Below are 15,937 nucleotides of genomic sequence, written 5' to 3'. Positions count from 1 at the left end.
TGCCCGGGTACTGCTGGGGAGCAGAGAAGCACAGCCCTGCCTTTATGACCACAGCAGCACTGCACGTGGCACCCTCCCTGGGCAGTGGGGAACCCTCTGTGCCCTCCAGCCTCAACCTCCTCAGGCTTTGGGGAACCTGCTGCACCCTCCATCCTAAAACAGAACCCTCCTTGTCTGCCATGACCTGTGCAAACGCGCTGGATTCATCACAAGTGTGATTGCAAGTGAGTTCCTTGCATGTGGAAGAAATTCAGTATTGCCTAGGAAAATTCAAAATTGCCTAGGAAATGCTTTTTGCGTTGAACACCAGCTCCCCAGACCTGGGTGCTCACCCCATTTGGGGGGGTCACTGAGGCTCAGCTGCTGGCCTTTCCTTCTGGCCTTTCTACCAGCCCCAGGAGCCTGCTTCTACATCTGCACGGGAGTGCTGGGGCGCTGTGCTGAAGAAGAATCAAACATGCCCGGTTTCAGTATTAGCTTGTTCTTATTAAGCTGAGTGTTTTGTTAGGTAGCTTGGGGTGGTGAGAGAAATGCATTAAACTAGAAGTTAATTAGTAAGGGAAGACCGTGATTTATCAAGATTGAATGAAAGTAAGTATATTGCTATTTAATTAGGCAATGTGTTTGGATTTTTGGATTTATTTTCCTTTTGATTTAATACAAAATATTACAGTAAATAATTTGTATATAATGAAAGAAGAATAGATTAAGGATAGGAAGCTAAAAAGACAATCAAAAAGCTCTATAACTTCATTTTGCTGTTAAACACGTGCTATTGATCCAATAAGAGAGATTTTGTTGCTGTTGTCAGTTCTCATTTTGTACCTAAACTGTAGCTGAAAAGGGACTTTAACTGACAGAGTCCTCATTTGTGTTACCAGGAAGGCCTGAGCTCATGGAGCTGTTGAACCAGAACATGCCTGTTTGCTGCTGCTTCTGCTTCCTGGTTCTGAGACCTTCCCCAGCAAGCAAGAGGGGCTCCAGGTGCTTTCAGGAGCTGTTTGTGTCAGCTCTGTGCACACAGGGCTTCTGTGTTCCACTGTGGGCAGCTTTCTTCTTCATTTTCCTTAATTTAAGGTAAGTCCTTATGGACTGACACTTCAGTTGCTCTCCTTTATGGAAAACTGTATTGTTTTCCATCAGGGATGGGCCTAGCCCCACCGATGTCTGCTCATGCAGCTGGCGGGGGACTCGGACACTGACGTTGGGTCCCGCAGAGTGGGGTGTTGTCCTGCCAAGTGCATTGAGTAAGCTACAGAAAGCCCTGGCCCAGGAGTGTTACCGCCTGCATAGCTTGCTCAATCCATCCATCCACCTGCTTCCAGCCAGAGCCACGGAGCTCACCCCGTGTGGGGCAAGAGTATGTCTGCATAGGGGCCAACACCGAGTTATTTTGCATAGCTGCTCAGGGTGGCACACAAACCTGCGGTATTTGTATTGAGAACAACTCGAGCTGTTTTATCGAACCTGGTTGTGCATTCAGCTTACATGCACCAGTGAGGAGCTCATAAAAATCGCTGGGAGCCTCCGGCAGCAGCTCCCGCTGCCCTGGCAGAGCAGGATTGCTGTGCGTGGGGAGCCCCCTGCTGCGCAGTGCGCCCTCAGGCTGCACAAGAAGCAGGGCTGGAAAGGTGGGCTCTGTGGATCCACAGCTTTTTAATCACGGATGGCTACAGCTGCCTTGCTTGGCACTGTACAGCAAGCTCTGTATCTCTGTACAGCTCCCTTTTGCCTCCTGTAAACGGTGGTAATGTCACTTCCTTGCCTCCCAGGACCGCTGCGAGTAAATGCATTTGGCTGGGGTAGCCCTGGGACCACAGAAGCTTTTTGCTGGTGGTCCAGCATAATTTGCTCATGGAGTTGTCAGTTGTGCAGCTATGGCATTTTCTACCCCCAAAAACTATATATTGCAACTGCTCTGCTTGTGCACGCTGCCGTAGGAATTGCACACGCTGGCAATGAGCATACTCAGAAATAAGTTTCTGGAGCTTCTGTGTTCCCCGTGTTGGTGTCTTCAATGTAAAAATCCCCGTTTGTAGTGCTTAGTGAGCTGTCAGAGTTGAGGTCTGCAGGATTGAACAGTTTTGTGACAGCTGCAGGATAGCACTTCAGTTTCCACGGAAACTGGCACTGGCTCTCCAAAATCAAGGTGAAGTGTTGGCTGATTATCTAATAATAATGCTGAGCATTTAAATATGATTTTTTTCACCCTCCTCTTGCTGAAACAATTGCTGTTCCTACAGCATCCAGCAAATGCTATAGAGGTCTTGTGAATTCAAAATGTTGCCATGGCTTGGGCTGCATAATCTGCCTTCCAGAAAGACAGATTTCAGCCTTGACCTGGTTGGCCACTGAACCTTATGCTCTGCTGTTAAGATGAAGGGCTAATTTGGCCCCAGATCTACTGCACTAGTGTTTATAAGACAAATTAGAGAAGTACAGCATTTTTTTTTATTATTATTATTATTATTTTTTTTACTTTTATCAAGCATATTCATACTATGCCTTTCTGGGACATTTTTGTCCTCAGATGCATTTCCTTGAAAATAGTTCTCAGTTGCATAAACTTCTTATCTGCTTCCACTCTTGCTTATCACCTGAATTTAATTGCTCCTTGGCTTTGTACTCACTGGACTCTCATTTTGTATCAGTGAGTTTCATCGTTTTGCTGAACATTCCTTCTTCCAGGTCATTGATTTCTAAGGTTAACAAAATGAATCCTCCTGCTGATCCTCGTTACGTTCCACTAATCTCCTTGCTATATCCTGAACCGCTCAATTACCTTTTGTCTTCAGTTTCAGAGGCATTTATTGAACCCACAGATCAGTCTTTTGTGCAGGAAACAGTTTAACTTTAGATTCAGGAACATGTTCATGAGAATATTTCTTATACCTCAATTTGTTAAGGTTGTTTAAATTTTCTTGGCTAATTTGCTTCTTGACATGTACTTTTAAGTGCACTTTTTCCACTGCTTCTTTTTTTGCAAGAGGTGTCTTTCTTTCTAACCTCTATTCTTTTCTGTCTGCTCTTCAGTAATACCTTCTTCAGTGTCGACTTTCTGCCTTGCAGCCCTTTATCTTTTCTGCTCTTCTGAATAGTTTGACTCCTTTGCCATCCTTTGGTCATTTTAGGAAGCCTGTGTTCTTCTGAAGGGCATTTGCTCTATTTTCCTCAATAAGAAATAGAGTATTTTCTTAGGCCTGTATTTTACCTGCCACATCACTAACTCATGTCCATTGTTTTTTGACTGGGGTGGGATGATGGGAGGTCTGGCACAATCAGCCATAACTGAGACGTAGTGGGGAGAGCACAGAGAAAAAAACCAACAAAGTGATGCATGTAGCCTAACACCACATGAGACCCTTTGAATAAGTTAGGTATAAATGGTAAATTGGGCAGAGCGTGTACCTTTGGATATCCTCATCCTCCATCCAAAGTTACCTCAATTTCAGGTACCTACAACTGGCAGTCTTTGCTGTCTCATAGTTAGTGCCTTTCTGGGAGTGAAATATGGAGAAGGAAGGACTTTTTATAGATTCTTTAGGGTGCCAAGGGGTTGTTTTCCAGGTGTATTATCCCTAGGAAGGGTCACACATCTGTTACAAACTTAATTAAAAAAACAAACAAACCCCAAACTAGTGCAGAGAGTCACTGTGCAGTCTGTCTAGGGTCACTGTCACTCCGAGCTGTGTTTTTCATATTGGAAATCTGGTATTTCCAGTGTCCAATGACTGTGAAGCCATTTACAGAAGACACTGATGTCCCGGAACAAGTCACGTACCTTTGGCAGTGGCTCAGGGGGCTGGTATCTCAGGAATAAGCAATAAAACTGAAGCTCCTGAGAACAATAGCTTCTTTGCTAGCCTAAGGAGAGGCACATTCTTAACAGAGACTGAATATGACTGAAGATAAGAGCTTGACACTGGGGCACTGAGAAGGAACACAAAGGACACCACTCTAATCAACAAGTTCACTTATAAATACATCTTTTATAAAACCAAAGCCAAAACGAGCTCTGCCCTGGAAAGAACTTTTTTTGACAAAACCTTGGATTTACTGGATCACTTATTTTAGATAATCTTAATCCATTTTGCATGTATTAATTAGCAAAGCCCTTCAGAGGTTATATAATTCTATTCACAGACGAACTGAGACTCTGGCCTTCTCTAAGGAAATGTAGAAGTTGGATGTGTGAAATAAGAACCCTGAAATCTAATGGTAAATCCTCTCCCATTCAGTGCACCCGAGAAATTATGACATATGTGAAAAACTCCAAGCCCACAATACCCAGAGGCTTTAACTAAGAGGTGGGGAAAATGTCATGTTTAAGAAAAGAAATGGCCCCAAATGCAGTTCTGCGTGAAAGCCTCCAGGGTACTGTGAAATACTTCATGGCAGGAGGCAAAAGCTGGCTGAGGAGGAAGCTGATCATGGAAGATAGTCTTTATCAGAAGAAGTTTATACAGCCTTGAACGTTGATTACAAATTGACTTTGTTTTGCTGAGCAGCTTTGAGCTACTGGTTACTGCATTTTTGAAAGTGGAGCTTTGGTGACTAGCTGGATAGTAATGTAAGAAAGAAAGAAGAATGAATGTTCTGAAAAGAAAAAAAAAAAGCTACTTAGATTGGAGTGGAGCACTACTGAATGGAAGTGCTGGAGATGGGGAGGCTTTCACAGGAGGTGCTGCCATCCCCCAGGAGCCCTGTGAGCAGCTAGCTCTCCATGAGCGTGTCAGCAGCCACTGCAGTCCCACAGCATCTCGTTAACTTAGAAAAGGACTCCTTTAAGATGGAGGAAATAACACAACATAATTAGATAGCCTGCTTCATTGGAAGCACCTAGGCTAAACCCTTTCCCAACCTGGACAAGTCAGTTCCCTTTTAGAACAAATGTATATTCAGCAGCCTTTTGGATAACTTGCATTTCCAGTAATATTTTTATGGCATAAGAAAGAGAGGTATGTATGTTTTAAGCATTCTCCTTTGAAATAGACAGCAAAAGGAACAGAGAAATTATAAGAGGTAGTGAGTTTAGCAAATCTGCACATAAAATATTTTTTCGTAAGAATAAAATGCTTTTACAGCTGTAAATGTATACACCCGTATAATTTTAAAATACAAAGCTATTTTTACTGTGTTTCAGGCTCTTTCTTTTTTGGATCACACAATTAAACACTCAAGTGCTGGACTTAGCAAAGTGGTTAACCTCATCACATTGGCAAAAATAAATCATTCATGCAGCACTGGGCTTGTAACTCACCGTAAGTGAGAAAGTTAAACTTGGAGTTAGTGCAACCAAAGTGCAATTGTGTTCTTCACACTGTGTACATTTTGACTGGCTTGTAAAAGGAAAGTAGAAGTTCATGACTCTCCCTGGCAGTTTCTTGAGATGACTGAAGAAAACATGATCTGCAACATATTTGGCCACAGCCTGGCTCCGAATGAGAAGACAGGTTTTTATCAGACAGTGGAGAAAAGTCAAAGTCAGCTACCTGGAAAAGGAACATTGAAGAGAGCACTTTTAATTCCAGTCTTACCTGCTCAACTAAGACAAGCAAGAATAGTTTGGGCCAGAAATAGTACCTGGTCCTCAACCAGTTTCATTTGGCAACCAACTTTAAATAGATTTCTGACATACCAGCTGGACACATGGCTCGCAGCAGTCCCCCTAGAGGTGTATCATGCATACTGTCGCATAATGTAAAATGTATTAAGTATTTTCCAAAGGGCCAGGAATGCTATCTTTATTTTAAGAGCTCATGTTTATTATAAATATGATAATGTAACAAGCTATACCAGGGAGATGGAAGGGCACTGGGGAGATGAAGGTCACACACTAATGTTGGGTCCCCATTTAGTGCCACTTTAAGGTAATGTACCCAGCCTTTCTTATTATCCCCTCTCTGCTTTCTTCCATGTAACCGCTCGATAGATCCTCTGGAAGGCATACTTCAGTGCAGTCAGGTGCCGGGGATCATTAACTACCCATAACAGCCCTGGTAGCTTGAATTATGTTTTTATTTCTCCCCAAGACAGAAGCATGCCTGTTGCTTAAAATATTGGCCACGTCAGACAGATACCAGAGAAATGCTCCCTCCCTGCTCTGTTTGCTTGGGGATGAAAGAAGGGGCATGGCTGAGAGGTATCTAATTACTATCTCAGCTCAAAGTAGGAGTAACTGAGTACCTCCACGAGGTCTTTCTGTTGTGTGTTACTTCGAAAGGTCATGTACAGCACCAGTCCTACCATCACTGAAACCAGAGCGACGCAGAGCAGGACAAAGAAAGCTGGCTGGATCCCTGGGAAAGAGCACAAGGGGACATTCCTGGAGTGATACAATACACTGAGAAGAGGTAACAGTGAGAAGAAAAAGATGTTTTAGAAGAACTTTTCACGTTCTTAGAACAAAGGCCACGGGTGCATCAGGGAACAGATTTTTCAGCCTAGCTCACTTCAGGTCTTTCTGAAGTCACAGAATTAGGAATACAGGATTGTAAGGGTCATTCTTTTTATTCTTCCCTGCTTTCTTTTTGTTTAAACAGCTTAAAAAAACAAACAAACACCTGAGCTAGATATGTTAACCCTAACCATCAAGGATGTCTGAACCTCTGCGATACCCCAAGTGGAAGGAACCTTGATCAGCATCATTTTCACAGCAGCTAGCAGCCTCCAGCAAAGAGGATTTTTGCCTCCTAGCCCTGAGTGCACACCAGTGCCTTCTGGCATTAGCTGCCCTGTATGTACAGAAACGCTGGCCCATGGTAGGATGGTTTAACTGTTACATTATCACAGTCCAGCTGCCACCTTTTCAGGTCCTCTTTATTTGGCTACCTAACCACTTTCTCAGCTGACTCAGAGACCCCAGAAACATAAAATGAAATGGAGATATAGAAAAATCTACCCTTAACAACAACAAAATACTAAAAGAAGAATTGAGACTGCTTAATTAAAGCAGTGGTACAGACGCATGTTTTCCCAGTTGTCCTAACTACAAGAGAAAGAGACTATTTAAACTGAAAAATATGTAATTTAAGTAACTCAGTCTTCCCAGGGAACTCGTTAGCTTCAAGATGCTCTTGAGACTTAGGGTTCAGCAGGATACAAGAAGCTCAGAGCTTCACATTATAGGGTTTCCTTTCTCTTCGTGTTTCCAATGCTTTTGGGGACCCATACTAGTTTCCAGAAACCTCATCTGCAGGCCAGTTAATCTCTGATGTGTTAGAGACTGTCAGATTCCCAGCAAATTGGGAATCTTTGCTGCTCAGACTGGCTGCAGCTCACCTGTTGGCCACACTTTTATTTCATGGTAGGTCTGCAGCATCGTCACGCCATTCTCCACTCGGACGCTGAGGCAGTACTGCCCAGCATCGCTGAAGGTATGGCTGAGATTGTAGCAGGAGCCATCAATCACCACCAGATGGCATTTTTCACCTTCCAGTGGAATGCACTCAGACTTTATAAGCCAGCATAATGACAGCGGTGGGCTGAAATGACATAAAAATAAATTAAAAGCTGCAAAATTTCCAGTTAGGAGCCGATGAATCACTTGGATAAAATAGATTAACTTCATTATTTTCAAAGTTGTTACACTAACTACAAATAGAGAAGTAATTAACAACATAATTGCTTGGTTCATAGCATTTGTCAATTGAAAAGGTCTTTGTGATACTTCTGCAAATAACAAGCCTTTCAGCTGAGAGCTAGATACCTGTGAGGGTCAGAGGCAGGCCACTGTGTAGAAAAAACCACAGTCCTGCTCTAATAGAGACAAAAGCAATCTTCCTCCTACCCCTTCCAAGGGAGTATAGGTTGGTTTTCTTTGTTCTTTTCACAGTGGGGATCACTGTTTGTGCTACTGAAGTACACCCAAGACTTCTGCTTTAACAAAACAAAACCAAGAAGTGTAAGCTGAGTACAACAGACTAACAGTTAGGAAAGTTCAATAAATTACAAGGACCACGTTATTCCCTTACAATAACAAAAAGCTTTTTAGTTGCTATCAAATGATCTAGGTGCAATCCACTTTATGGCTGTATGTCTTCTCATTGTGTCTAGCTGATGCCATTTATTTACATTTTCAGATCCTTGCTCCAACTGCTTCTGCCTGGACTCTCCTTACACACTATGGACTTTGATTCTGACAACAGAGCTTTTCTTTATCCCATGAGCATTTTGTTCCTTATCTGCTCAGGATATTCTCTGCTAAAGAAAGCAGCATATTTCTATGTTTAGCTCATTTTCTAGCTTTGTTTCTGATCACGTCTCTCAAACCTTTGTTACTGGTTTTCAGTCACCAACCCCTATCACAGCAGTCCCACCTCAGTGCTAGAGGTTAGGTCTGGCAAGCACTGCCCATCCTAGAGCCAAGCCCACTTTTAGGGATCTCAGGTTTGCCTGTAATGGTTTTTAGTTGTTCATATTTACTTGTATGCCATCTCCAGTTTCCAGTCCCATCAGCGTGCAGTTCACTTTCTGAATGCAAACTGTGCTGCTTTGTGTATCAATACTATTTATTTCTTTGACAAATGACTGCACTGGGTGCTGCTCCCTCTGTCCTACATCCCTCCTAACAGCCCTGCACTTTTTTGGTTTGTTTTTGAAGATCTCCACCATTAGGGCAAAAAGCTCCCTAAAGCAGAACAAATAAGGGTCACCCTTCCACTCTTCTGGAGAAGAAGTGACTTCTGCAATCATGGTTTTTCTTTTTTTTTTTCTTTTTTTTTCTTTTTTTTTTTTTTTCCGCAAAGGAGCTTTCCTGAGTGCTTCAATGGTATTTGAAATGCTTCTGCTATATGTTACACTCCCTCACATTTTAAATATTGCAGCTTGAGAGAGCTCTTGCTAGAATTAGGGTGCTCATGGCTCTCCTGCCTTCCTACAGAAGTAAATGATTAGTTCCACAAGTTCGCCTTTTCCCACTGCATCACATTCACACTGACATTTCTCTTTTCCTTATACAGGATAAGTTTTGTTGTTAGTTGTTTGTTTGTTTTAAAAAAACTTCCCTCACTGCTTCGAGCCTCTCTGTCTCATTCATCTTGTGGCAACCTTTACTTTGCCAAACTTATTCCCCAGACCCATCACTCCCACATGCCTGAAACTGCTACTATTCAACAGGACTCTGAATACAGTTTAATTTAGCGATGGGGAAATTGGTCAAGGAATAAATTCAAAAGGGACTTTTAAAATGTCATTTTTTTTCCCACTATCTTTTTCTGTCTCATTCTCTTTTAACATCCTGTTTACAACGATGTAAAGATCCTCATTTACCTATGAGGATTTGCTGAGGAGGTGTACATTTTAACATTCTACTTCTCTGTAAAGCTATGGGCTCTGTCAGGCTCTTAGAGTTCACAGTGCTTTAAGTCAAGGAAAAGCAATATTCAACAGTATTTTTTTCAAAGGAAACTTTTTTTTTAAATAGTTCTGTGGGGTGCAACTGACTTTTAAGGAAACAGTAGAGGAAAAAAACACTTAGATAATGTGTTCTGCGGAAATAAGTGTTTGTTACTTACGTGCCATTGATATGAAGAGATAAACTCAAGTTTTCCATTACATGAGTCTCTCTGGAGCCCAGTACATTAATGCTTTTAACAGCATCTGAGAGGAAGAAAGAAAGCATATCACACTTGATATGTAAACTTGAAATTCACTGGATTTCCATGGATGGTTTGATTTCATAGGCTATGCAGATTTTAGCTGCATCATGCACACAAATAATAATACCTCCATCGCACCCAAAAAAAGAAACCTGTCAGTAGAGTTGCTGTAAGTTTTCTGAATGTTTTGTGATATTTTTATTCTTTTAGGATATAATCAGATACTTCATTAATCCTTTAATTTTTTTTTAATATGAGTTCATTTACTCCTGAAGCTGATCAAATTAATGAAACTTTCCTAATGCCCATTTTAGCTAATTTATTTTTCAGGGATAGTCAGCATAAATTAAACTAATCTTCCATAAATTACTATAAACAAATTATTTTAAGTTCTAGCTGCATGCAAGACATTAACAGAAGACAGTGAAACTTTTGACAAATTAAAAAGAAACAGATTTTATATTTTTTTGTGAACTAGAACAGCACAAAGTCTATTTTGCAATGAAAAGTCTTCACACTGAAAAACAACGCTCAAGTTGTATCACATTACAAACCTACCAGCTAGATTGTATCATTACATATACAGTAAAGCCCATTTTGAATAAAATGTTTTATTGTTACCTAACAGCTCCAGAGCAGTGGTAAAATCACCAGTTTTCTGCATGGTTTCTTTTTCATGTATGATGCTTCCAATTTGCTCCCATTCAGCTATGACTTTCAGATGTACTGTGCGATTCCCCATGGTGGAGTAGTTGCAGTAGACAAAGGGTTCCTTAGTAATCTGATAAACTCTGCGTACAGTGTGAAAAGATATAGAATCAAAATGTTTTTTTATCAAGTACTTGCACATTTCTGATTTAAAGTTTAAATGTGCTAACGGTTAAATTATTTTCTTTAATAGCCAATGCTACATTCAGCTGTGATTCTCATTCTCCTTTACGAGGATTAACACCTGTGGCATTGCGTTGGTGTAAAACCAATAAAACTACAATAAGTATCAGACCCAGAGTGTATTTATACACTCCTAATGAATGAAATTAAGGATAGTGCTACACGAATTCACAAAATGGAATACAAATAGCCAGTGAAAGATGAAAGCTACCTTTATAAGAGGTGGACTACAAGCTAACTGAAACACTAAAATGAAAAGATAAAGATTTTTAAAAATAAGAAAGAAAGTAAAAAATGTAGTATTAAAAAACTAAATCTTACATTTTTATTTGCATACACTTGTTTACATTGGATGTACATTTGTACTCAAAAGAAGGAAAACAACTCAACACTCTTCTTCTTCCCTACTGCAGGGTGGCTTAAGGGTGCACCAATGGGTAAAGGCACGTGCTTTGTCCTATGATTTAATCAGGATTTCTCTCTAGATGAGCAGCTGAATCAGAAGCATCTTGAATAGTCATTAAAGCAAACAAAGTAACCACACCTACCCATCTCCAAAATCCCAGTTGTAGACAAATGATGCTGACTTGAAGTAGTCACTTGGATCATGAAGACAGAAAGAAATCCGGGTCACAACACCCGTGGAGGGGCTAGAACCATGTCTGATAAATCTACTGTCTTCTATCTGTGCAATGGTAAGATTCCCTGTGATAAATTCTGTAGAAAAATAAGGTAGAGAAAGAATGACAGCGTATATAATTTTCATAGTACGTGGTACTTCAGTGTTAAAATGGTATTTGAAATACATCACATAGGTTTTTCTGTGCCCCAGTCCAGACAAGTAAGTGTATTTTGAATGTGTTAGTCAGTCTGGCTACATGTGCTAGCAATGCTGGGAGATTAACTGACTGTATCAAGGTTATACAAAGGGTCAATGTGAAGCTTCTAACAGGACTGACAGGAAGAATCCTGGACTGATTGAGATCAATAACAATGTTTACTATTGATTTTAAAAGAACTGGGATTAACGTCAAGTGTTTAGAAAAAGGGATTCAGAATCAAACTGTTTTGTGTATGCACTTCCTTCATGTTCATTTTGTGTACACGTACCCTTCATTGATTTTGTTTGTTCTTAAAGTTTTTGTTACTTCCCCAGGAATTAAATTTTTATTACTATGAACAACAGATGCGCTACACATTGTGAATATAGAAAGGATAAAATTTAGATTTTCATGTCTGCCAGATACCCTATGCCTATGTTTGTTTCCAAGGACTAGCAAAAGTTGATAAAAAACAAAACCAAACCCTTTCTAACCTATGAATAAAGAGGTATCATGATGATATACTTAATCAGATCATTATAAAATTAATGGGATATTAATTACCAGTAACAGACTCTTACCCTGTTAAAAATTATTTCAAACTGGTTAACTGTTCTCCAGTTGATGTGCAAATAAGAATAGGGCTGATAATGCAGAACTCACTGAAGTTGTAATTTATATTAGTTATTGGCAACCTCCTTGGGCATTTGTGGGTGCTTTTGTTCGGGGAAGGCAGAAAGGTATAATGGGATCTTACCTTCTATAGTTACAGAAAGCTTCTATCCCTTTTGCTTAAGGCATGAGAATGTAAGTGTAAAGAGGGAAAGGAATAAGTAAATGTTCAGCAAGACAGCAATTCTGAAGCAAGAAAAGATGCCATGTATCCTATTTAAAAGGCTTATCCATTAATCCATTAAGGCTGGTGTTTCTCAAAGGAAAATCTCAGCAACTATTCCCCAAAACTTCAGCTGTGCCCTATGGTTAGCTCTTTTGTCCTCACACGTCCTTATCTTCAGCTGGCAACTGGGTTTATTTTGGAGGGTCTCAGTAGAGCAGTAGGACATGTGGTTGAAGGGACAAGGTTGCTAGTCCCTGAATCAAGGGGTGGTAGGAAGCATTCAGATGATATTTCACATCAATCCCTGCATCAGAGATTAGGCTAACCATGCTGCACCATTGGTCGATTTGTCAAAATCACACAAAAAAGAAATCAACGTTTTATGGTTATGAATATTCACAATATGCTGAAGTTGGGCACTGCGATATTTGGAAGTGCAGCCATGGCTTCACATCCACTTTCAATATGATTGAGTCGGAACTTTGAGAGAAAATCTAGGAAGTTTTGTTTTGGAAGTCTGGACATCACTGAACAGTGCTGATGTGTGAACTGCAGCTACTGAAGCATCTGGTTTCCTTACATATTAGAAGCACGAAAATACAGGCAGGATCGCACTTGCTGCCTGGATGTAGGTAGACAACAGCAAGGCCCAGTCGGTAAACAGCCTGTTCAAAACCACCTTTCAGTAAAGGGCTACACAAATCAAACCCTGTTGGAAGAAGCCACATTTATGTCTGGCTTTGCTTTTTTTGATGCTAGCAAAGGCAGCAGCAATGCTGATGTGTACTGAATCCCTGAAGATGTGGATGTTGTAAAGCTCTTTTACCTGTGACCTGAAGCACAGTGACATTCCTAGCAACTGGCCGACATAACCAACAGTTTCTATGAGTGACCCAGACAGACACAGGAAAAGTCCCAGGAAATTCACCAGTCACATTAATCACAGAGTTCAACTGCCGCTCGGATTTCTCTATCAGAATCAGAGGAGCATAAATCCAGTTAAAGTGATACAAGCTTGATGCAAGGCTGTTGTTCTTAATCCTTAGAGTAGCGTGAACAGTGGCTTGAGCTCCTGTTGTGATGGGACCATTGTTGGTTATTTCCAGATCATACTCCTCTGTGGAAATGAGGAGGGAAAAACAAAACAAAACTTGTTGTAAATAAATAAATAACATGCAATACACATTTTAATTAGCCAGCTGTAGGTACGTGACTTACAACGGCATTATTCTAAGACTTTACCATCTTTTTTTTTTTTTTTCCCCATTCAACAACCTGGAACAGAAACAGTTGCATGTATATATGCGTTCAAATGTTAAACAAACTTTTAGAATGGGTCCTGAAAGTGTCAGTAGCAGAAAGGAACCTCGGATTAGATCACCAAAACTTTGATGAGGTTTTTTATGGGCAGAGCTGAGCTCTGGCTGAAGGTGCAGTAATGATCGTAACAACGCAGTCACTGAACTTCCAGTTATTGAAAGAAGGCCAGGCTCAGCTCTAATCTTGGTTGTTCCAATTAATTTCTAATTAAACACAACTCACCCTGTTACAAGCACAAATGCAAGTGAAGGTGAAAGAAGAACTTTTCAATAATATCCCTTTCACGTCTTTTTGATTTCTGCAGTGTTAGTGAGGAACAGAGTAAGGAAGTCAAAGGTGAGGACACAGGAGTCCTCTGCAGCTATGGAAAACAAAAGTTACCAGCTAGCCTTAAGAAATCTCTCACTCAGCAAAACTTTGAAAAACATGAACTTTCAAACCCAGATAAGATTTCATCCCACAGTTTCCTTCTGCCTGCTGTATTGACCCACAGGTCTCCCCCCACCTTACTCCTAACTAATGGAAAAACCTCGGGACCAGTTGCTTCTCTATGATCCACCACTGATTTCCCCATCTAGGAAAGGGCCAAAAATCCCAATGTAAACAAAACTTGAGTATTGAAAGCTCTAAGTGCTAAAAAATAATTTTTCTCACTTCTCAGTTTCCCAGACTGGAAGCAGCAAGGCACAGGACCTGTGATACTGGCCCACCCCGCTGCTCTGGATTGCTCCCCCTCACCTTCCCTGCTGTTACACAAGCTACTGCAGCTCTTACAGCTACTGCAGCGGGCAGAGGCAGATGAACTTTGGCACTGTGGAAAGGATACATTCAGTTTTCACACCTATCCCCTGGTTTCAGCACTGAGAAAGCATTTTTGTACTTCTGTGGGTTAAAAAGTAGCAGTGCAACAAGATTAAATGATCTGCATGTGTTAAAGCAAAATAGAACGCTGCAAGCTGTGAGTTAGGGCTGAGCTGGGGACAGGATGCGGTGGTTTGCCCGTTCCCACCCTGTGCCCCTTCTCTGCCTGCTGCTATTGTGGCAAGCAAGGGGGCAATGCTGGGCAGAGCAGTGCAGCTTTGGGGCTGGGGTTCCTATCCCTCACCTTCAGCAGCTACCAGATTGCTCACAGGGGACTGAATCTTCGAGCTTCATTAGTTGCACTTATTCACCCATTGCCTGTAATGCATTTTTGTTTGTTTTTTCTTCTTTTTAGGCAGGGGGGAGCACTGAGGTCAGCTAACTTTTGCATGGCCTTTCCTGCACCAGTCAGATTGGGGTGGTATGAAAAGAAACCTAAAGCATCCCATTAGCATCCTCATTTCATTCCACAGATCGCAGGTGCTGGACAAATCTGGAAAAGAACTGTGGAAAGTAATTTTAACATTCGTGTCCAAACGGGAAGTTCCTCATAATACAAGGAACAGCCCTGAGTTCAGGGTTTTTTGAGTTCGTAGAGAAACACGTGCGATTTGATGAAATCCAGTGCTGAGACATTTCAGGTCTTTTGAAGGTTCAGGCTACCTTCCACTTCATTTCAGCAATACTTGGGAAAAAAAGTCAGCTGCCTCATGCTTATCTGGCACTTCTCCTTGGAGGTTGCTATCACGGTGCTTCACCGGCCAGGGCCACCCTGAAGCCCAGTGACTGCAGCAGCCGGAGATTAAGCAGCTAACCCAAGGTCACTCAGCGAGCCACCGGCGGAGCGAGGCATCACCTCGTCCTCTGCTGGGCTTCCTTCTACCTTCCCCCCTCTGGCAGGAGGCTGCTGGGCTGCCAGCGTGAGAAGCAGAAATAATTTCAGAGCTTTTAGCTCGGGCAGCGGACCCCTCAGCCCCCCTCAGCCCGGGCTGCCCCAGCCTCTCCACAGGCACCAGGGTGGCAGCGCCTGAGGCGGCGCCAACCCCGGCCGGTCGCTGCCGCCGTCCGCACAGCCTCACGCCCCCAGATCCCTCCCGGCTCCTCTCGGTGGCGGCCCCTTACCTGCCGCCGGGACGGCACGGCCCAGCACCACCACCCCCAGCACCAGCAGGATGGGGCCGCTCAGCCGCAGCATGCTCGGGGCGGAGGTGGCCGGGGGCTCGCCGCGCTGTGGGGCCGAGGCTGCCGGCGGTACTGCGGCACCTCCGCCTGTCTGTCCGTCCTTCTGTCCGCTCCCCCCGCAGCCTCCCCCGGGGGCAGTTCCTGCGGCGGGGCGGGATGTTAACGAGCAGGGGTGGGAGGCATCAAACGCCCCCCGTCTGAGAAGGAGGTGGGCTGGGAGGGGGGAAGAGCGTGTGTTTAGCTTAGGGGCTGAGAGTGGATTAATTAATAATTAACGGTAAATCGCTCCTCGGAGCCGCAGGAGAGAGCCAGGAGAGCCTCCGAAGCTCTGACACCTGGCTCAAATTTTTTAATGTGACTCTTCCCCCCCTGGGCTGCTTCACCGCCAGAGCCCCCTCAGGCCCCCGGGGGGGCAGCTCCTCGCC

The 15,937-nt window shown here is 42.6% G+C and overlaps 1 protein-coding gene across 1 annotated transcript; it reads right to left on the bottom strand.

Moving 5' to 3' along the window:
• Positions 1–4,907: 4,907 nt before the first annotated feature.
• TMEM130 (transmembrane protein 130) lies at positions 4,908–15,890 on the bottom strand. The gene is made up of 8 exons (XM_035339934.1): positions 15,453–15,890; positions 12,976–13,266; positions 11,039–11,207; positions 10,221–10,390; positions 9,516–9,600; positions 7,282–7,484; positions 6,187–6,299; positions 4,908–5,492 (listed from the first exon to the last, which is right to left on the bottom strand). Exons 1-8 carry the CDS (start codon positions 15,523–15,525, stop codon positions 5,316–5,318), a joined length of 1,281 nt encoding a protein of 426 aa, XP_035195825.1. The 5' UTR covers positions 15,526–15,890; the 3' UTR covers positions 4,908–5,315.
• Positions 15,891–15,937: the final 47 nt, after the last annotated feature.

The sequence above is a fragment of the Oxyura jamaicensis genome, chromosome 14, assembly GCF_011077185.1.
Source record: "Oxyura jamaicensis isolate SHBP4307 breed ruddy duck chromosome 14, BPBGC_Ojam_1.0, whole genome shotgun sequence".
Taxonomy (NCBI): Eukaryota; Metazoa; Chordata; class Aves; order Anseriformes; family Anatidae; genus Oxyura; species Oxyura jamaicensis.
This window is presented reverse-complemented; position numbering and strand designations above follow the sequence as displayed.